Genomic DNA, 22,226 nt, shown 5'->3' on the forward strand with positions numbered 1-22,226 from the left:
CCCTCCCCTCCCCTCCCCTCCCCTGAAGATCACCATTTGGTTTTTTGTTTCTAGGAATTGAACTACTTTTGATTCCTATGAAGGTGGCCTTTTGCTCATACACTGTGTGAGGGTGGGGGCAGGGGGAGGAAGGAGAAAGAGAGAGAGAGAGAGAGAGAGGAGGAGGAGGAGTGGGGAGAGGGAGGGGAGAGAGGGAGGAAGGTAGAAAGGGAGGGAGGAGTAGAGGAGGAGGAAGAGGAAGAAGGGAAGGGGGAGGAGGAGGGGGAGGGGGAGGAGGGGGACTAACTTATTTAGTGCAGTGTTCCCGTGGGACCTGACTGCCTTCATAAGAACTGCACACTACCCCACTGTATCACTCATCAGGGACAGTCTGTGCTGCGCCTACTCCTGGCTGTTCGGAGGAGTGCTGCAGTGGGCATGGGCATTCTTTTGAATGGATGCCCAGAAGTGGAGAGGGCCCATGCTCCCTGATATCTTTTTCTTTTCTTCTTTTCATAGTAGTTATCCTAATGAGTATAAGATCATGTCTCAACAAACATTGTTGGGAAAGCTGATTATCTACCCACAAAAAATGAAGCTAGACTCTGACATTGCACCAGGTTGAAAAAAAAAAAAAGCCTCCTTTACATGCTTAGAGACATAGACATGTGCTTTATTACTGTAAATCAGAGGAAACAGAGGAGAAGCCTTCAGGACCGTGGAGTTCTTACATATGACGCCAAAGCAAAAGCTGGCCGAAAGAGTCACCGCAAATGTAAACATTAATGTCCAGCATAGGAAGCAAGTGGCTCTTTGTGTGTGTGCTCGTGTGCATGGTGTATGTGCATGTGCGTGTATATGCATGTACATGTGCACATGTGGAGGTCAGAGCACAGCTTGCAGGAATCTGTTCTCTCCTCTCCTGTGTGGGCCCTGGGATTGAATAGATGCTTCTACTTGCTGAGCCATCATGCCAGCCAATGGACTATTTTAATCATGGAATGCTGTCAAAGTTCACCAGATAGTTAGTTCCCCTGCGTTAGTTGAGATGTCATCCTCTGTCCAGTCACTTGGCGGCATGTGACACTGATCAATCTTTCCGTCATGAACCCTCCTTGCATTGCAGTGATGGGGTTTGTCAGTTCTTCATTGTAGCAAACATGACGTTAAATTTGGTTCACCCTGATCATTTTGATTGTGTTCAAGGCATGTAATCGATATCTTATTGTATCTGAATATGATATAATGTGTAATTTTTAAAAATGGAGCTGAAACATATATACCAACATTATCATATCAGCATCCTCCATTTTTAATAATTGTTTCATGTCCTTATGTAGCTAGCCTGTAGTCACACTCTTAAAAAATTTGTTTGCTCAGGGACCAACATTTGCTGCTTGTGTGTGTTCAGCTGTTAAGAGTCCAGTGTCCCTTTTAACCTATCCACTGCCATCTTCCTTTCTTGCTGTGTCTTTAGATTTATTTTATTTTATGTGCATGAGTTTTTGCCTGTATACATGTATGTGCACCACATGTATACAGTGGCCATGAAGGCCAGCAGTGGGCGTCAGATCACCTAGGACTGGAGCTACACTTCTAGATGGCCTGCCAGAGCAGCAGGTGCTCTTAGCCACTGAGCCATCTCTGCAGCCCTTTCTTGGGCTGCAAGTGTTTTTAAGAAACCATGATTTTCCCTATGCTAGATCTTTCTTTTTCTTCTTTTTTAAAAAAATTCTTTTTTATTTCTGTGTGGACCAAGGGAGCAGTTTATACCTGAGCTTCCGGTCCCTTATCTACAAAGCAAAAGCAAAGAGAACAGAAAAGAAGCCATCTGTAAAATATCAAGACTGCAACATCCCAGGATGCATCTGTGGCTTATTATAGTTCTCTTTCCCCTGAGTTGTTTGTAAATTATTATTTCTAAAGGTTCGAAGAGATTTCTATTTTTAATTTTTTGCTTAGACTACATCAAAGGTGGTGGTATGCTCAGCCATCAGAAGATGTAAGTGTGGGTGACCACTTTTCTGTGATGTCAGCAGTCGTAAGGAGCCTGGTCCAGAGAAAGATCAAAAAGTAAAGTGCATTTCTGTCCCCAGTACCCATACAGAGACACTTAAGGGCTCAGTTGGCAGTGTTTGCCTAACATGCAGGGAGCCCTGAGTTAGACTCCCAGGACTCCACAGATTGGGCATGGCAGTACACACCTATGCTCCCAGTATTAGGGAGGTGGAGGCAGGAGTCAGAAGTATAATAACACCATCCTGGGCTAGCCTGGGTGATGTGAGAATAGAACAAACCGAAACAGAGAAAGTCTGTCAATGTCAGGCTACCCCTGAGATGAAGTTGACATAGGAAAGCAAAAAGAAACACTTAAAAAAATTTTTTTATACTTCTTTCTTCATTTTAAAAAGAATTTTCTTGTATTAGTATCCCTGGCCAGGAGCACTTGTAAGGGATCAGCAACTGGCTGATCCCTTCCACTTCGGAGGTTATCATCTGCCAGCCCCAGCCTCCAGCTTTTCCAATGCATCCAATCTTTAACTTTTTGCAGGTGGCTTTTCTGTCCCTGTCTGCTCCCCTGGTGTACACAGCAGGTGTGAGCTCTTGTTTGTCTCACCCTAAAGCTCCTTCTTAAGCCACAGCTAATAGGTTTCTGAGGGGCCCATCGATGTCTGCTAAGCAGAAAGGCAGACCCAAGGTGCATGGCCCAGGAGGAGAGGACCAGAAGAATGTTTTGTTTTTTGTTTTTTTTGTTTTTTGTTTTTGACTGGAAGATTTGTGGACCCACTTGCAACTAGCTGAGCCCCCCACAGCATCCTGCTGCTTCCCAGGGCAGTACAGATCCTGCCCAGGGAACAGGGCGTGTGGGAGAGGGAGGACATGGAGACGAATCCTTCCCACTCCGAGTAAGAACCCAGCGGCTACCAGATTACCTATTTAAAAGTCAATTTCATGGCTTCCAGAGAACTGAGACCTCTGTTGTGTGTAAAGGTTGGAGGGGTCATAGAGGGACAGGTGGAATTAGTGTGTAAGGACAGAGGTGACTGCAGTTTGAAGAAGGGTCCCTTGTACCAGTTACAGGGGTGAGGTGGGGTGGAGTGGTGGGCAGCATGCTCAGGCATAGGGGTCGGGGAGACCTCTGAGGACGTGACGTTTTGAGAGAAGCCCAAGTGGAAGCTAGGGAAGCCTTCCAGGTCTTCGGGCAGCAGAGTCAGGGCTGTACTCTGGTCCTTAGGAAGCCACCATGGGGTGGATGTGCATAGGGCTGGACGGTGGCATCTGGGGCACATAGCCCATCTCCTGAATTGAGAGGCCCTGAGTGACTCTGGAGAGTCCTTCCAGGTCCCCTTCTTTTTTATTTTCTCTGCCTTTGCTGACTATTTCTAGAAAGAATGTGCTTGCTCTGTTACCCAAAAGGCCAAGGTCTGACTTCCAGCCTAGATCTCCCCTGAAGAAGAGAGACTAGGCTAGGCGGAGTCGTCTCTGGGGCCAAGTGACCCTTTGGTATCTCATGTGGTCTGGGAGGAAAATGCCTCATTGTTTCAAAAAGAATTCAACAGGGCGTGTGACTATATGTGCTTTATAATTAGAATATGGGCCTCATGGTTTATATTGCAACTGGAGGGAACTGGTTCCTTGTTGGAGTTCATGCAGCATTTTCAATAGGCATCGTGATTTCTGGTGGGACGGTCACCTCCTTCCTCTAAGAATGGCTTGGAATGTGTCACATTCCCAGGAAACAGTTTTCCTGAATATGTCTTTTAGAGAATCTGTAAGTTATTCTCATGCTGCTGTGGTATGTAGAACACAGTAAACACATAGACACACATACGTACACACATGGATACACACACTCTAAGTCCCATAGATACACACGCTGAGTCACACAGACACACTGAGATACACACATAGATACACACATACACACACAATTAAATATCCTGAGCTGGAAGAGGGAGCAGCTTAGGTAATGTGGAGAATCTTGATGTTGTAGAACACATGGAAGGGTTGTCTCTCCCCTCCTCACATAGCTGTGTTGGCTTTGGGATGGATTTTTCTCTCTTAACTCTAGTCAGTTTATTTTACCATGTTTTGTTCTTCTCCACGAATCCAGATCATCTGACTTTCCACCAAAACAGTGCTTGCTCATTCTAACAGACAGGGTGCTAAGCTTGGAAATGCAGGGTGCCAAGTGTTAAATTTAAAGTTTTAAATTAAAATTTGTGGCACAGTCTCCACCACCATGCTTGGCAGTGCCCTTGTCCCTTCTTGTTTGACATGTGGAGACAGACTGGCAGCAGTTGTAAGCTGAAACCTGGTTGTAGGCAGAGCTAGCCAGCCTGGGGTACTAAAATTCAAGGTGGGGTGTGTGTGTGTGTGTGTGTGTGTGTGTGTGTGCATGCATTTCCTTAAATGAAAGCATGACACATTTGCTTTAAATAGAATTTTATATCCTGTTTGTTCAGGCTAGTGTAACTCCATGATAGATGACACTAAGATTGAAACTGGCATTAAATACTATTTTGTTGAATAACCAGATTTGTCTGTCCACCTCCCACCCCCTGGTCTCCTCGTCACATACTCACACTGACTGTATTGACGTGGTCAGCTTGTTTCACAATGTGCTTGAGTCATTTCCCCAGGAGCCCTGAGTTTAGTTACTCAGAGGGAAGGCATGCATTGACAACAAGTTCTCAGCCCCTTTCTTTCACCCAGCTGTCAGGTTCTATGGAATCGAAAATAGAACTGCCCTAATGTGATGCAGGCCACACACTGTTTACCGGTCACTTCGGAGGTGGCCAGTCTTGTGCACAGCAGTGTCTGGACGGCAGCGTGGATGAGGCAGGATGTGGGGTGTCTTCCAATGGGGTCCCTGAAAGGGGAAGACTTTGGAAGTCAGCTGCTCACAAGAAAGTAAGAAAGAGGAGGAGGAGGAGTTACCTGACTTGGGCAGCTCTGCAGCCCGTGCTCGGCAGCAAAGAGGAGACCTTTACAGCCTTAAGAAGGTGGAGAAGGAGCCAAAAGATGAAGAAACTAAGCCTGGAGATCCGAGCTACGTGCAGCCCGGCATGTGAGGGGCCGAGTCCCTTGCTGGGCATCTGCAGATCGGCTTTGTGAGCTGCAGAGATTTGTAACTTAATGCAGGGTCCTTCACGGTGGCAGCGCGGCTGGGAGGCTGGCTATGATGAACTGTTGGCTGCCTTGTGCGTCTAACCATTCAGTAGGTATCTTGTGGGACAGAGATCTGCACACAGGCTTCTCGTGGGCTTTTCAAACGTCCTGTTTTATAAATGACAATTTCTGTGCTGACAGTTTCCCTTCTGCTTGCTCACAGTATTATCGGCAACTGACAAGAGCTTGTGTTTTTCTGGACTTCAAAAGCACAGGATAGAATGTTAGTAACTGGGCGGTGGTACTGTTAACTGACTTTGGGCCAGAACTGGAAATGGTGCTTAATGAAGTTGGATGTAAAATTACTCGCTCACAGGAGACTTTAATCATAGTGACCTGTTCTCCTCTTCCTCCTCCTGCTTCTTCTTCTCCTCCTCTGCCACCTCTTTTGAATGGCTTCCTGTGGGGTTTGTAGGGCTCTGTGAGCTGTGCAGAGCTGTTTTGCTGCCCAGCAAGTTTTATTGGGGATCAGGGCTGTTGTAGGTCTGAGGATAGACTAATCAGTTAGGGCAGGTATTGTGTGGTGAGCATGACCTAACCCTCCTGGCATCTGACAGCGCAGCGTCTCTTCCCTCTAAATCCACGGCTACTCCCGAGCCATGCGCGAGGCTGCTTTGCTCCAAAGTGAGAGGTGAGGCGTAAACTCTGCGTTAGGTTTTGAGTCAGGAGGTCGACATTGTTCACATGTTGGCTGTTTGGACTTAGGAAGTTAGAGCAAGATGGATTGATTACTAAATTTAACCTCGGTCTTCCGTTTCTGGAGTCTATGGATGCTCAAACCAGGGTCCATGAAAATAAATCTCAGGAGTGAGTTAAAAACATCTTCATGGTTTTTTTTTGTTTTTTGTTTTTTTTTTTTGTCTTTCAAGTACTTCATGAGTCACTTGCTAGAATTTACTATGAAGATTTTGGAAGTGGTGAATTTTTTTTTTTTAACATATAGAAGGTTTTGTGGGCAAAGGATTAATTGACTTTGCCAATTACATGAAAATGCTTGCATCTTATAGAGTTACAGAAGTAGCACTGGTTTAGCATGGAATTTAGCAGTGAATTAATGTACTATTTTATTACAGCTTAAAAATACTTTATCTGTGTATACACAAGAGTGTGCACATATCATGGCTTGTGGCCAGAGATCAGAGGACAACTTGTGGGAGTCAGGCCTCTCCTCTACCATATGGGCTGTGGGGATTGAACTCAAGTTGTCAGACTTGATGGCAAGCACCTTTAGTGTCTGAACCATCTTGCCAGCCCCAATGTGATACTTTATAAGATTAAATCCTATGTGCTTAAAAACATGTGTTCTATCATCCAATAATTAACTTTTCCTTGGTCTCCTTTCTAAATGTTAAACCATACCTATGTTTATAGATGTTCACATATATGTAAACATAGATGTTTATATTTTCTTTTTTTAGCAATTTATTTTTATTTTTTTTTTATTTTATGTACATTGGTGTTTTGCCTACACGAATGCCCATGTGAAGGTGTTGGATCCCCTAGAACTGGACGGTTGTGAGCTGCCGTGTGGGTGGTGAGAATTGAACCCAGGTCCTCTGAAGAACAGCCAGTGCTCTTAACCACAGAGCCATCTCTCCAGCCCATATGTTTATAGTTTTACCCCATGTTCTGGTACATCTATGCACTAAGAAAAGACCCAAGTTATTGGCCTCACGGTATGCTCTCGGATCAAAGCCAACATATCTTGATGTGACTAAAAATATATCTTGTGTGCTACTTCCTCCTGTCTTCGAAATGACCTTCGCCTTCTTTTTAAGTTTATATGCACTGAGATTTTGCAAAAATAGAAAAAAAAAAATCTGCTAGCAATGGTGGTGCATGCCTTGGGAGACTGAGGCAAGAGGATGGCCTCAGTTTGAGGCCAGTCTAGGCTCTATAGGAAGATCCTGTCTCTTAAACAGCATTCACAACGAACAAACAAAAAGGCAATACTTCAGAGTCTTTTGTCTTTAGTTTCTTTTTATCCTAATGTGCAGGTATGATTCATTCCTTATTCTATGGAATATTGTATGTGTACAGCCGTACTTCTAACACCTTTGAAATAGGAGTCATTAGAGTGTGCTACAGTGCACAGAGTTCCACTAACTGCACCTACGGGTGCTGGAGATAGTAACCAGAGACATCTGTGAAAGTGTGAGCTATAGGGGGACAGGGACCCGTCAGAACCAGGGCCAGGGGTGTGACTCGTCTCTTCAGTTACGAGTGTCTCATAATTGTAGTTTTCTGGGTAGCTTGAGGAGTGGGGTGGGGGTGGGGTTTAGGAATTATTGCTTTTCTTTGCCCCAAAGATGCTAACAGGATATCAAACATGGAAAACATATATTTTTCTTTCAAGTTTAAGGTAAATAGACTTTTCATGAGTCATGACTTGGGAAGGGTTTATATGCCTTTAATTGTAGCACTAAGAGGCAGAAGCAGATGGATCCCTGTGAGTTCAAGGCCAGCCTGGGTCCAGGTCACCCAGGGCTACATAGAGAAACCCCATCTCCAATAAGTTAGTAAGTAACTGAATACATACATAAATAAATAATCCGCTGTTCTGGCCAAGGGAGGGTAGCAGAGAGAAAGGGATTTGGGGTACAGTTGGGAATTGAGTGATGCACTCTCCAGGGCCTGCTGCCTCCTCTCCATAAGGAAAGCTGACTAACACGCTATGCTGTTTCCTTTCTCCTCCTCTTGTAGCAATCAGCGGACTGGAATAAGTACGATGACCGGTTGATGAAGGCTGCTGAAAGGGGGGATGTGGAGAAAGTATCCTCCATCCTTGCCAAAAAGGGCGTCCATCCCGGCAAGCTAGATGTGGAAGGCAGATCGGCGTGAGTATCCCCTTGTCACTGAGGTCTGGGTAGGGCCCTGGGGTCCAAATGCCACCTGCAAATTGTGGCTATCCCTGTTGTGACTTTAAAAGTCTGACACAGAACTGTTTACTTTGAGCTATTTTAGACAAACTAACAGCTGTCCTCCATTTAATTCTTTCCTGTGTCCGGCTGCTCAGGCACAGCCCAGCCTGAGCTACTTGGGGTATTCTTATCGACAAACTTTTCCTCAGACCTTATCATATTTTATCTTTGAGGCAGCCAACTGAAAGATGCAGAGAGAAATCTTCAGAATGTAATTAGTTTGTTCTGACCCCAGGAGGCCTGGAGCTGGGATGTGGCCCCAGCTTCCCACCTTGGGAGCATTCAGCAAAGGACACTGCCCTTTCCTCCAAGCCCCAGTTGGAGTTTTTAATTTATTTAGACCATTTGTTTCAGCGAAACTGAGCAGAACAGAGAAGAGCTGGAGACCTGGGTGCCTCAGGGAGACACAGTTAGAGAGCCCACCCTCACTGCGTTTGTGTGACTCCTGGCTTGCTCTGTGCCTCTGAGCCAATGTCCCTTCCCCACCCGACCCAGATCTGCACCGTTTCCTTTCTGGTTGAGGCTAAGAGGCAGTTGGGTTAAAGGGTAGATCTTGATTCTGTTAAGACTCTAATTACAGCCCTGGCAACTGTAGCCAGGAGCCCTTCTAGCACTAGAGGTGAAAAGTCCCATTTCCTAAACTCCCTGTCTGAGCCTTGCAGGGGATTTTTTTTTCTTTAAAATTGTGTAGTTGGAAGTGAGCTGCTAAATATAGAAGTGAATATTAGGAATCTAATCACTAATGTTTGATGTAGATTATGACTTTGGAATGTGTAATATTTCAGTCGAGCAAAGTGAGACAACAAATTCAGGTTTTAACAGCCATAAACCTTGAAACCACAGAAACCTTCTTAACCACAGAACCATCTCTCTAGTCCCAAGGTTTTGACATTCTTTTAAGAAGCAACAAGTACTTCTTGAACGTATTGTGGTTCCAGAAGACACTGGGGATGGCAGTAATGGTAGAAACCAAGGTTATTGATCAAGAATACCCAGTGCAGGCACACAATCCTGTAACTCTGCTCCAGTGGATCCAACACTCTCTCTGGCTTCCAGACCTCCTCAAACACACAGGCATATAAACACACACACACACACACACACACACACACACAGATGCACACAGACATATATAATACAGACATACATACACATATTTACACAGACACAGACACACATAGACATATGAAGACACACACAGACATACACACACACAAAGACACACAGTCATATAAAGACCCCCCCCACACACATGTATTTAAAAAGAAGAGGTTCTCTAAGTTGCAAAGTGTTTCTGTAAAGCTTTCTCCTATGTCACGTACAGCTCTGTACCCATGTTTCTATGACTGACATGTCCTCTTCCTGAAGCATGCCTGCTATTTATAGCTCTACAGCGTGGGCAGTGCTTGTGGATTAGCTGGGAATCCTGCTCTCGGGTGCACGGTCAGTGTCATGGTGGGCTGTTATGAAAACCATAGTCTTTGTAAGTTTGTGAGCTGAGGAGTGCAAACAAATGATTCCAAACTGGCATTTCCACAGATTTAGACCTTAGTAGGGAGGAGGACTCCACCTCCAGAGGGCCACACAGTGTGTTGTGGAGCGTGATTGTCTCAGGAGCCCAAAGGATGCCCGTGGCCCAAATGTGTTTGTCCTATTAAAATGGAGAATGGGTTTGTCTGTTAAAAACAGCTCTCCTGAATGCTTTGAGCTGGCCTTAGCCCTGCTGTCCTCAGGAGGGCTCGTTCTCTGGTGGCATGTCACCTGTCTTAGGATTATTAGAATCACATAATGACCTGCTATCTGAGAATGAATTTGCAAGCTATTCCGGATTTTGTCTCTTGGCTTTTCTTGCTCAGACACTTGAGAGTGTGGCTTCACACTTGTGTCTGGGAGTATAACAGAAAGCAAAGCAGACAATAAACTCTGCTTTTACTGAGTTTGCAGTTGAGTGGGAAGAGACCCACAAACCACAGAAAGAATCAATATTGGACTTATATGGCATAACAATGTTAATTCTACAGAGACTGGTGAAGGCAGGGATGAGGCGCCAGAAGACTAAGGCTTCAGCAGTGGGAACAGGAACTTCTCTGCTCTGGCCAGGGAAGGAGCCTCCTGCTGAGGGTGAGCCCAGAGTGGCTCTGCACTTTCACGCCCTCCTCCTGATATCTTCAGGGGAGGTCCTCTTGCCCGGGGTCTCCTTCCTCTGTTACCTTGAACTCAGTGCCCTTTACCCACAATGCCCATCTCCTCACAAATTTGGATTTGGATGAGTTCTAGTCAGTGCCAGTTTATTAATAAAAGGTTTTATTTTATGTGTATGTGTGCACATGTATATGGGAGCCAATGGAAAACAGAAGGGGCGGGTCCTCTGGTGCAGAGTTATGGGTTGTGGTAAGCCAACGGATGAGGGTGTTAGGAGTTATCTGGAAGAGCAGCAAGTACTCTTAACTGTGGGTCCCTCTCTCTAGCCCCAAAGTTAGTGTCTTAAGCAGGCTTGACTACCTTGTTAGGGATCTTCATCAATGGGGTCTGCTTGTGTGAAATGTCAGTCATACGGGTAGAAGAGGAAAAATTCAATGTTGACAATAGTTACCGTGGGAGGGAGAAAGCATGGGTTAGCTTAGTTTGGTAATTCCAAAGAGAGAAAGTATGTTCTGCTGTGGTCTTAACCCTCTTCTGTAATGTTCTGGGGTAGTTTCAGTATATTTCAAATCAAACAAAATAACATTTAGAAATATTCCAGAGTGGTTAGAAAGTGGCTTAGTGGGTGAATGCTTGCCACCCAAACACAAAAACCAGAGTTCTTGTCCCTGAGCTCACGGAGAAGTGGGGTATGGGGAGGGGCCTGCCTGTCAACTCCTGAACTCAGAGAGTGGAGACCTGTGGGCCCTGGGCAGGCTGGCTGGGCAGGTGCAAGCGCGAGACCCTGCCTCCTTGAGTAAGACAGAGCCCGATAATGGAAGACTCCCAGTGCCAGCCTTGTGCTTCCATGTGCATTCACACCCCCTCAAACATACACACATACACACATACACCCTCAAACACACACACATACATATACACACCCCCTCAAACACACACACATACATATACACGCACCCTCACACACACACATATACACATACACCCTCAAACACATACACATACATACACACACCCCCTCAAACACACACACATACACACACACACCCTCAAACACACACACATACATATACACACACCCTCACACACACACATATACACATACACCCTCAAACACACACACATACACACACCCCCTCAAACACACACACGTACACCCTCAAACACACACATACACACACACACATACACACACACCCCCTCAAACACACACACACACTCTCAAACATACACACATACACACACACTCCCTCAAACACACACATACACACACACTCCCTCAAACACACACACATACACCCATATACCCTCAAACACACATACACACACACACACACACACACCCCACAGGCATATATGCATGCCAAAAAAAAAAAAAAGGCAAGAGGAAAGATTCCAGTGTACATTAATTTAGGTCCGAGCACTAGGGGTTTTGATAGCAAAATAATAAATTTCAGGGCTAATGATATTATATAATTTTTTCTCTTATCAAAGCTGTTGAATATTAAAGTGTTTCATACTAAGGAGATACTTCTAGAGTGTCCTGGCTAGTTTATGAGTCAGATTTTTAAGAATTTCAGATCTGGTAACTAAAAATGTTCTATTTATGAAGGTGTTCTTTTTTTTTTTTTTTTATAAAGGTGTTCTAACAAAGCAAAGCTTTCATAACTCTGTGTGTGTGTGTGTGTTTGTGTGTGTGTGTGTGTATTAATAAGGGATGATGTTGATAGAACATTTTTTTAAAACGTGTGTGCATGTTTTGCCTGCATATGTATCTGTGCACATGCATACCTTGAGCCCAAGGAGACCAGAAGAAGGTATTGGATCCCCTGGGACTAGAGTTACAGATGGTTGTGAGCTGTCATCTGGGTGCTCGGAATTGAACCTAGGGCCTCTGGAAGAGCAACCAGTGCTCTTAACCACTGAGCCATCTCTAGCTCATGAACGTTTAAATTACCTTTGTTAGTTTCCATGGCATAATGTGTGTTCTCTTTCATTCAGCTTCCACGTCGTGGCATCCAAAGGGAATCTGGAATGCCTGAATGCCATTCTTACGCATGGCATTGATGTTGCAACCAGGGACAGTGCAGGTACACCTCCTCCATTAATAACCCTCCCTCCTCCTCTCCCCCTTCCATCTCTTCCTCTCTCCCCCTCTCCCTCCCTCTTACCTTCTTTCTAAAGATTGGGCCTTTCATACACTGGAAAAGCAGTCCAGCAGTTATACCCTCAGTAGTGCTCACATTCGGAATCAGACATGCTTGAAAAGTGAAATAACAGTTGCTGCTTTAGGTTATTTATTTACTTACCATTTATTTTTAGATTTATTTTACGTGTATGCATTGCGTGCCTGGCTATATGTATGTGCACTGTGTGAGCGCAGTACCTGTAGAGGCCACAAGTGGTTGTAAAACCCCCTGGAGCTGGCTGCGAGCTGGCTGATGTAGGTACTGGGAACTGAACCCAGGTCCTCTGCAAGAGCAGCAAGTGCTCTTACACCACTGAGCCATTGCTTGGACCCTGAGCTTCTGAGTTGAGAAAACATTTACCCCCGAGTATCGCCATGAGAGAGGTCAAGTGCAGGGGATGTAGGCTGGAAGGGCAGCAGGCCTGCCAGTTGGTGCCGCAGTGCCGCCTTTAGAGACTTTAAAGGACTGTTCCATTGATATTCACATCCGGTGCCATGGCCTCTTTGTGACGAGGGTGTTTGACTCTCAGTTAGGTGTCTTCTGTGCTGGAGACATAACTGCCTCCGTGGTGGCGATAGGGATAGTGGCAGGTGACATTCTATAGCATCTGGGTGACTGCTCTTCGGAGCCGCTGAGCACCTTACCATTTTCAGCCCTGTTGATTCACCTCACTTCTCTGCGTCTCAGCCACTTGCCCCAGGCTCCACAAGAGACCAATGCTCCTAGGGAACCTGTCCCGGGTTTGCCTGGCTGTATCACAAGTTGTTTAGACAATTGGAACCTTATGTTTCTCCTTGTCTCTTGCTTACCCCCGTCTGTCTCTTTAAATCTCACTGCTGAGTTTGCACATTCAAGGTAAATATGCGAGTGTTTGGACACAGCTGTTGCTTTTCCTTCAGTGAGAGCTTTAGATGTTGATGAACTTGGATAAATGTTTTTATTTATTGCTTGCATGGGTGGGTGTGTGCAAGTTCATACTCACATGCCCCAGCACACACGTGGGGGTCAGAGTACAAAAGCAGAAATTCTCCCCTACCATGTGGGTCCTGAGGATAGAACTTGGGTCACCAGGCAGGAAGCAGCTGCCTCTGCCCCCTGAACTACGCTTGCAGCTCAGGAACTGAAGTGTGCCACAGTCGTGTTCCACAGACGAGGGGGAGTCTGAGTGCTGTTGGCTGTGCCGTGTCTGGTCCTGCTTGTGGACCTGCACTCTCTGTGGGTGGCATTAGAACCTGGCCGATCAGACCTGGGGAAGCGTACAGCTTACTTAAACTCACATCAGACCATATGGGTGTTGAAAGCCTGTGTGTCTGTCTCTCTTCTATGTGTGTCTGTCTCTCTTCTAGCCAATGTGCTTATGGAAGCAAGCTGCACATTAAAGCATTTGTGAAAGAGCTAAGGGGCATGGCAGGGCGGATGCTGGTGTTGCCCATGAAACCCTATGCCTTTCACTAAGTGAGATGTATGTGTAAGGACATACAGTTAGGGGGACAACAGCATGGCTCAGTGGACAGAGGCGCTTGCCCCTGAGCTGGATGGCCTGAGTTTCATCACCACAGGGACCCACATGGAGGAAGAAGAGAAATGACTCCTGTAGCTGTCCTAAGCTACTTGCCGTGATTTCCACAAATAAGTTAGTGCATATGCGCACCAGTGTGTGTGTGTGTGTGTGTGTGTGTGTGTGTGTGCATGTGTGTGTGTGTGCGCGCACGAGAGAGAGAGAGAGAGAGAGAGAGAGAGAGAGAGAGAGAGAGCACGCATCTGATGTTCTAGCCAGAACAGAACAGTTAGATGAAACCTGTTTGTTTTCTTTTCTATACCATCTTACTTGTCTTAAAAATAAAAAAAAAAAAAAAAAAAAAAGGTATTTATTTTCTATTGTATGTGGATTGGTGTTTTGCCTGCCTATATGGCTGTATATCATGGTGAGACCAGAACAGGGTGTCAAATCTCCTGGGACTGGAGTTACGGATGGTTGGAGTCACCATGTGGGTACTGAGAACTGAATCCCGGACCTCTGCAAGAGTAGCCAGTGCTCTTCACCCCTGAGCCATCTTCAGAGCCTACCCTTTCCTTCCTGTTCGTCCCTGTGCCACTGTGTAACTACCATGTCTCAGGCACTGCCCTCTGTGCTAAAGCTTTGGAGGCACATGAAGACAGACCTCCAACCATTAGGAACTTGCAGGATTTGTTTTTTTAGCTCCCTTTAGAGGTGTGTGTTACATTACTAAGATGTCAAACATCTTAGGAACTGAAAGCCTGTTTACAGATTATATATACTGTCAACCAGTTGGGCAAAAAAATGTTGTATTTCTATGAAGATTCCTGTGTGAAGAAACTAATCCTTCACCCAGACTTGAAATGTTTGCTTTTGTAGGGAGGAATGCGCTTCACCTGGCAGCTAAGTATGGACACGCGTTATGCCTGCAGAAACTTCTACAGGTAGGCATGGCAGGACCCTTGCTTCTAAATGAGACCCTAAAGCTTGAGTGTGCTCTTGGTGTCTTTAGAATCTGAGATCAAAGAGTGGCAGGCAAACCCGAACTATTCACAATTGCGGTAATTTTTCCATCCTTTGTGAAGGAATGTGAACAATAAGGAACAAGAATTTGAGGGAAGTGGATCACATAACTCAGTGTATTAAAAATAAACAATGAAGGCTTGACCTTCCTGTTGATGTGAGCTGGGGGCCAGAGCTGTCTGCTGCCTAGAGCAGGCTTGAGACAGAGGAGAGCGCGGGCTCGTGTGTATCTGTGTCTCCACACAGATGACTTTCACAGCATGAGGGTAGTGTCATGGGTTTTCATCAGGCAGCCACGGGCTCGTGCTAGCCACTTGGCTGCATGAAGTCTTTGGCCGAAGTGTCCAGCCTGTGTTGATCTTAGAACTGGTTTGTTCTCCGGATTCATTTTACCTCTTGCTGGGAAAAAAAAATGAAAAAGAAGCCCAAACAATACCATCTTTTCAGTACTCCCGGCTATTGTAAGGGGCATATGTTTCCTGTTGGGTGAATACTGTTCAGTTCACAGTTATGTGGCATTATTTTCTTTGTTTCACGTCAAAATATTTAGTGTATTGTCTGAGCGTCTTTACTTTCTTTGATAAGTGGAATATTTTAAGATTAAATAACAGCTGTTCACACGAATGTGGATCTTGAATTTTAAAACAAAGCCTTCCCACATCCTCCCGTCGCTCTGTCTCAACAGTACAACTGTCCCACTGAGCATGTGGACCTTCAGGGAAGAACTGCCCTTCATGACGCAGGTGAGCGGAGAGTCCCTCCCGGACACGGTGGTTTCTGAATACACCGAATCCCCGAAAGTCATTTTAAGGGTTTAATATGAATTCTTTTGGATAAATGGTGGATAAAAAAATAGTAACAAATTTGTATGCTTAAAATTGAAATTTACTAATTGCAGCTGAAGAAGATTCATTCAGGGGTGAGATATCTCAGCAATTGAGAGAACTTGCTGTTCATCCAGAGGATCCAAGTTCAATTCCTCACACCCATGTTAGGTGGCTAACAGTAGCTCCAGGGGATCTGATGGCCTCATCTGGCCTCCATGGGGACTACATGCATGTGCACACCGTTCCCCCACCCTACACACATGCCCACATAATTAAAAGTAAAGTAGAACTTAAGCCTTGAAATAAAAGATTTATTCAGTGAATATTTACAGGTCAGCCAGTTGGGTGGATAGGTGAGAGGTAAGAAGGGGTAACACAGATTCCTGTTGGCCAGGAGTACAAAGTGAATGAGTAATTCTGCGGTTCTGCAGAGCTCCTCTTCTGTGCTAGGCTGAGGGAGAAGGAGGTGGAGTTTGGTAGCTTTCGGAGTGTAGTATTTAGGCTGCCTTACTTGGACCTGGGAATGCTCCCCCTGTCAGCAGGTATTCACTGTCACTGTCCCTTTGTGTCTCCAAGCCATGGCAGACTGTCCTTCCAGCATCCAGCTGCTCTGTGACCACGGGGCCTCCGTGAATGCCAAAGATATAGTAAGTTGGGTTGTTTCCTCTCGTTTCAAGTGACATGTTGTGACACTCGCTTCCTGGAAGACTCCTGCCTTAATGTCCGTCTGTTTTTCTTGTCGCTTAGGACGGGCGGACACCACTTGTTCTGGCAACTCAGATGTGCAGGCCGACCATTTGTCAGTTGCTGATAGACAGAGGGGCGGATGTCAATTCCAGAGACAAACAAAACAGGTGATTCTTTTGTAGAGGTTCCTTGTAGCAGCCGCAGGTCTGTGCCGCTGTTTCTAGGACATGGTCCTCCCACCTAGCTCTCTTCCGAGGAATGCTGGGTGTCACTGGACTTGTATTGGGTTCCCTTCCCTACCATCCTTCCCCACCCTATCCCGCCGACCTCCCAACACTAGGTAGGAGGGAAAGGGGGCGTTGAGGTTATTGGACCACTGCTGATTAGGGTGTCGAGTTCCTTGGGGGTAAGTCCAGTCTTTATCATCAGGAGATTGCCAACCAGCAAACAGTAATGGAGTAGTGGGAGCAGGGGGAGCAGTGGCATTTCTGTACCCTCTCAAGAGTCCCCAGAATTCCAAACATCAACTACCTGCATCTGGCAGAATCACGACCCTGCAGAACAGGCTACAAGTCATAGTCAGCTGCTGTGGACATCTGAAGCAGCCCCGTTCCCACACCTGGGACTAAAACAAAACCATATGCCCCTAACATAACTGCCTTTTTATTTTTTTTAAAGATTTATTTATTTTATGTATACGAGTACACTGTAGCGGTACAGATGGTTGTGAGCCTTCATATGGTTGTTGGGAATTGAATTTTTAGGACCTCTGCTCATTCTGGTCAACCCTGCTTGCTCTGGTCAGCCCTGCTTGCTCAGTCCCTGCTTGCTCTGGCCCAAAGATTACAGGTGGTTGTGAGTCACCATGTGGTTGCTGGAATTTGAACTCAGGACCTTCATAAGAGCAGTCAGTGCTTTTAACCATTGAGCCATCTCGCCAGCCCCCATAACTGCCTTTTTTTTTTTTTTTTTTTTTTGAGACAGGGTTTCTCTGTGTAGCCCTGGCTGGCCTCGAACTCAGAAATCTGCCTGCCTCTGCATCCTGAGTGCTGGGATTAAAGGTGTGTGCCACCACACCTGGCCATAACTGCCTTTTTAAAGAAACCAAAATTCTCACTACTGTAGGGCCCATATTTGGGTCAGAAACCTAAGAAAACAGAAATCCTACCCTGGCTATTTAAAACTTTCTAAAGGTTTTTAATGTTCTAGGCACACTTAAAGAGAATTTAGAAAATTATATCTACAGTCTGTTTCTTTACATGAGAGAATATCTTGAGATCAAAGTAGCTCTTAGGAACCCTGGAGTTTGACAGTGAGCCATTTTGGGTTTTCCTTGGGGATTCCCCTTAGCCTGCCAGGGCTCAGTAATGCCTCCAGGCCTGAGTTCACTCTGTGCCTTAAATGCTTGTCCTGGTTTCCTTCCTGTGGCTGGGATAGAACACTCTGACCAAAAGCAGCTTAGGAGAGGGAGGGATGGGTTTATTTTAGTTTACAGAGCACTATTGAGGGAATCCAGGCCAGGGACTCAAGAAAGAACTTGAAGCAGAGACCATGGAAGAACTCTGCTTGCTGGCTGACTCTCAGGCGCGCATACACAGCTAGTTTTTATATATAGTCCAAACTCACCTGCCTAGGCATGGAGCTGCCCACAGTGGGCCGGGACCTCCTACATTAACAATCAAGAAAATCCCCCACAGTACGCCTGCAGGCTAGTCTGGTCTAGATAACCCCTCAGCTGGGGCTTTTCAAATGACTCCTAGCTGGTTCAGGAGTCACTCAAACCTAGCCAGGGCAGAGTCCCTTCATTGATATTTCCTTCTGTATTTAATGCTACTTCAGTTGACATGGTCTGATAATTTCTATCTATAATTGTCTCATTTCTTGATCACTTATGTCATAATGCTTACTTACACAAGAACCATGATTTTGGTTATTTTCTGTTGACAAATAACTGGAAAATATTCCCTCAATTGTTTTATTTATTATAGTATTTTTTAGCCAGAATTTCTGAGTATTTATAATTACTAACACATGTCCATTTACTTTAATTTTATTCTTTTAAATGTGCATCCTACTGTTCGTAACTCATTGGAAGTAGACAGATATAATAAAATAGTATTTAGGTATCAGAGTTTTTAGCTTGAGTTTTTATTATGCAGATATTTCTTTTTGAAGTGTTTTCTAAAATTCTTTTGTTATATATTCCTTGAACACAGTGCTATGTTACATAAGGATATCTTCATACAAGCACATGTTGTATATTGATCATATTCTGGCATGGCTCTGTGCCCTCCCCACTCTGTTACATCCCCTTTAGTTCAAAGAAGGAAATTCTTAAGTAAGACACCAGTGATTGAGTAATTGAGGCATCTTTGCATTATCCTGTTTATGTAGATATCACATGCATGATTCCAGGCACAATGAAGAAGATTTGGTTTTGAAGTTAAATTTAGGATTAAAGAAGGGTGACCATGCAGACTCCAGTATAATGTTTGATATTTCTATCGACCTTACATGTTTCAAAGCACTTTGCTTTCACTGGAAATTCACTCTCAAAGTGAGGAGAGGTGCTCATATTTGTATAAGCTTGTAGCAGATGGTTTGGGAAATATAATTTTTGACACTATTTAAGTTTTTCTTCATGTTATATCTCTAGCATTTTTTAATCTAGTAAGAAAAATTTTATTAGTTTATGAATAGATGTTTATGATAGCAGTTACAGAGGGGCGTGGCTACAGAAGAGAACATGCATAGAAAAATAAGACAAGGATATCCAGTGTTCACAATTGAAACAGGAGTCAGACATTGGATAAATTTCTTTAGTGGCAATGGGGTAAGTCACTTGATTGGATATGGGGTCAGTCACGTTAGTGGGTATAGAAGCAGACACTTTAGTGGATATAGGATTAGTCACTTCATTAGGTGTGGGATCAGTTGCTTTAGTAGATGGAGGGTAAGTCACATTAGTAGCTATAGGATCAGTCAGTTTAGTAGATATAGGCTCAGTAATTTTATCTGCTATGGAGGGAGTCACTCATTAGATTAGTTCACCCACTTTGAGAGATGCAGGATCTGCCAGTATTTCATTGAGCGTCTGTTCCGTCAGTGGTAAGGGTGGATATGACAAGGCTTTCTAGGATTCTCCTGACTTAGTTGGGAACTTAGTTGTACTGCAACATGACTGTTCTCTGTAGACACAAGGCTGAGACGCTCGTGTGGAAATAGGATAGATTCATGATAGTGTGGGTGAGTTTCTGAAAGGCCTGCCTGCGAGGAAGCAAGGCTCTTTCATCCTCCCACCTATGCTTTACTTATTTATTGGCTTGCTTATTTATTTATTCATTTATTTATTTACTTAGGGCTGGGTCTCATGGATCCCAGGCTGGCTTCACAGTTGCCATGACGCTAAGGATGACCTCCCTCTTTTGATCCTCGGGCCCTTATCTCATGGGTGCTAAGATCACAGGCACATACAACCCTGCCTGCAGGGTACAGGGGATCAAACTCAGGGCCTTGTGCATGCTAGGCGAGCACTGTGCACCTGAACTGTGTCCCCAGCCCAGCAAGACTCCTTTAAACAGGACATCAAGAGCAGAATCTGACCTCCTCCCCGGGGGGAGGGATTTGTAGGGAAAGTGTGGGAATTTGGTTAGTTCACCGAAGTGTTTGAACATTTGGGTTTTGAGCAGACAACTGTAGTTGGGGAAGATTTTTGCAGTAGTTATAAGGACATTGAAGAGCTGGAACAAACTAGGTTGACTTAATGATTGACATAGGTAAAGTATGAAAGAGGACGGAAGGACAGGCGTGGTGTGCATGCTCGTAAGCCTAGCACTGGGGCCAGGGCAGTGAGAACAGGGCGCAAGATCACTCTCTGCTACACAGTGAGTCTGAAGCTGGGAAATAGCAACAAAAAGAAGTTAGATTTCCCTCTCTGCCACTAAACACAGAGCAACAGGGTTTCTGTTTTAGAAATGTGATGAGTTGAAGATACAAAAAGATGAAGTAATATCTGAATCTGTAGGAAATATAACTTCTTGAGGTGGCATCTGCTCTTTAGAAGGGAGGCTTTCCTAACAGGGTATTTCTGGAATATTCCTTGGAGTTTCCACAAGGTCTTGGTTTTTCTGTCTGCTCTCAGAACAGCTCTGATGCTGGGCTGCGAGTACGGTTGCAGAGACGCTGTAGAAGTCCTCATGAAAAATGGTGCCGACCTGACCTTGCTGGATGCCCTTGGCCACGACAGTTCTTACTACGCAAGAATTGGTGACAATCTGGACATCCTGAACCTACTGAAGACAGCATCAGAAAACACCATCAAAGGCGGCGGTGGGTTTCTATAAAGGACATGTTTTTAAATGTTTTGAAGTTTTAGTTTTAATTCTGTGTGTCTATGCGCTGGTTTGTGGAGTAGGTACTGTGGAGGCTAGAGGGGGGCCTGAGATCCCCCAGAGCCAGAGCAGCCTTGAGCTGCCCCGTGGAGGCTGGGGCAGAACTCCTGTGTCAAGGTAGCTGAGCCACAGTGGCGTCTGACTCCTCAGGGCATCTCTGACCACTGCGGCCTAACGCGGCCTAACTCTAGCTGAGGAAGAGGAGGCAACAGGGATGTCCTACTAACTCTGCAATGGACACATAAAAACGGCCCATGCTAATGTTGATGAGGAGGAGTGAGGCAATCAGATTACCAAGGGTTTCATTTCTTTGTTTTGAGAAAAAGGTCTTAGTATATAGTCCTGGCCATTCTGGAACTCAGTAGACTAGAGTGGCCCCACAGAGATCCTAAGCTTGTACTGGGTTTGTATATATATATATCTTTTAATAATGTGTATATGTGTCTGGGGGTTAGTGCAGTTGCCCGCTGAGACCAGATGAGGGCATCAGATCCCCTGGAGTTAGAGTTACAGGCAGTTGTGGGCCACCAGAACAGATGCCAGGAACTGAACTTGAGTCCTCTGCAGGAACAGTCAATGCTCTTGACCACTGACCCACCTTCTTGGCCCTAGGCTGTCAAAAAAAAAAAAAAAAAGTTTTAAAGAAGGCACGTGCCAAATGCCTGTGGCAGGTATGTGCCTGTTTCTTCAGGAAGAGCTGGAAACTGTAGAACAGTTCAGTAAAGTTAGCTTCTCTCTCTCTCTCTCTCTCTCTCTCTCTCTCTCTCTCTCTCTCTCTCTCGTGCTTTTACGCTCTCTCTCTCTCTTGCTCTCTCTCTCTCTCTTACTCTCTTGCTCTCTCACTTTCTTTCTCTCTTACTCTCATGCTCTCTCTCTCTTGCTCTCTCTCCTCTCTCTCTCTCTCTCTCTCTCTCTCTCTCTCTCTCTCTCTCTCTCTCTCTCTCTCGGGAGCCCCTAGTAGCATTTCGAAGCCTACCCCTTCTAGTCCGTTCCATACCTGTGAAGACACGTGTCAACTGCCCTCACTCTGAACTGGACCTCCGCTGGGGTATATGATGCGTTTGCAAGGCTGTTCCTGCATAAATTTTGTTTGTAGCATAATTCTTATTGATACACACAGTTTCATTTATTTAAACAAAGCAACTTTAGGTAGGTGGTGTTTCAATTATTTAGGTTTCTACTAATGTGTGTGTTTTTACATATTTTATAATCACCTAGATTAGTCCGTGGGGAAGGAGAGATGGCTCAGCCGCTGAGAGCACGCGCTGCTCTTCCACAAGATCTGGATTCAGTTCTCAGCACCCAAGTTGGGTGGCTTCTAACGGCCTGTGAATTTCAGCTCCACAGGGGTCTGCTGGCCTCTGTGGGCACTGTACGCCTGAATCCCTCAACACACT

General features: G+C 45.2%; 1 protein-coding gene across 2 annotated transcripts in view; it reads left to right on the plus strand.

Moving 5' to 3' along the window:
* Uaca (uveal autoantigen with coiled-coil domains and ankyrin repeats) overlaps positions 1-22,226 on the plus strand; it is an 84,556-nt gene that overhangs the window by 37,929 nt on the left and 24,401 nt on the right. Inside the window, exons 1-8 of one of the 2 annotated variants that reach the window (XM_029543342.1) lie at positions 4,575-5,200; positions 7,855-7,988; positions 12,216-12,304; positions 14,781-14,845; positions 15,610-15,667; positions 16,328-16,398; positions 16,499-16,605; positions 20,580-20,767. In XM_029543342.1, coding sequence (XP_029399202.1) covers positions 5,162-5,200; positions 7,855-7,988; positions 12,216-12,304; positions 14,781-14,845; positions 15,610-15,667; positions 16,328-16,398; positions 16,499-16,605; positions 20,580-20,767 — 751 coding nt within the window. In that variant the 5' untranslated portion in view covers positions 4,575-5,161. Of the gene's footprint in view, positions 1-4,574; positions 5,201-7,854; positions 7,989-12,215; positions 12,305-14,780; positions 14,846-15,609; positions 15,668-16,327; positions 16,399-16,498; positions 16,606-20,579; positions 20,768-22,226 lie in introns of those variants that run through there. The other variant, XM_021206225.1, reaches the window with a different exon arrangement.

This window comes from Mus pahari, chromosome 10 (genome assembly GCF_900095145.1).
Source record: "Mus pahari chromosome 10, PAHARI_EIJ_v1.1, whole genome shotgun sequence".
NCBI lineage: Eukaryota > Metazoa > Chordata > Mammalia > Rodentia > Muridae > Mus > Mus pahari.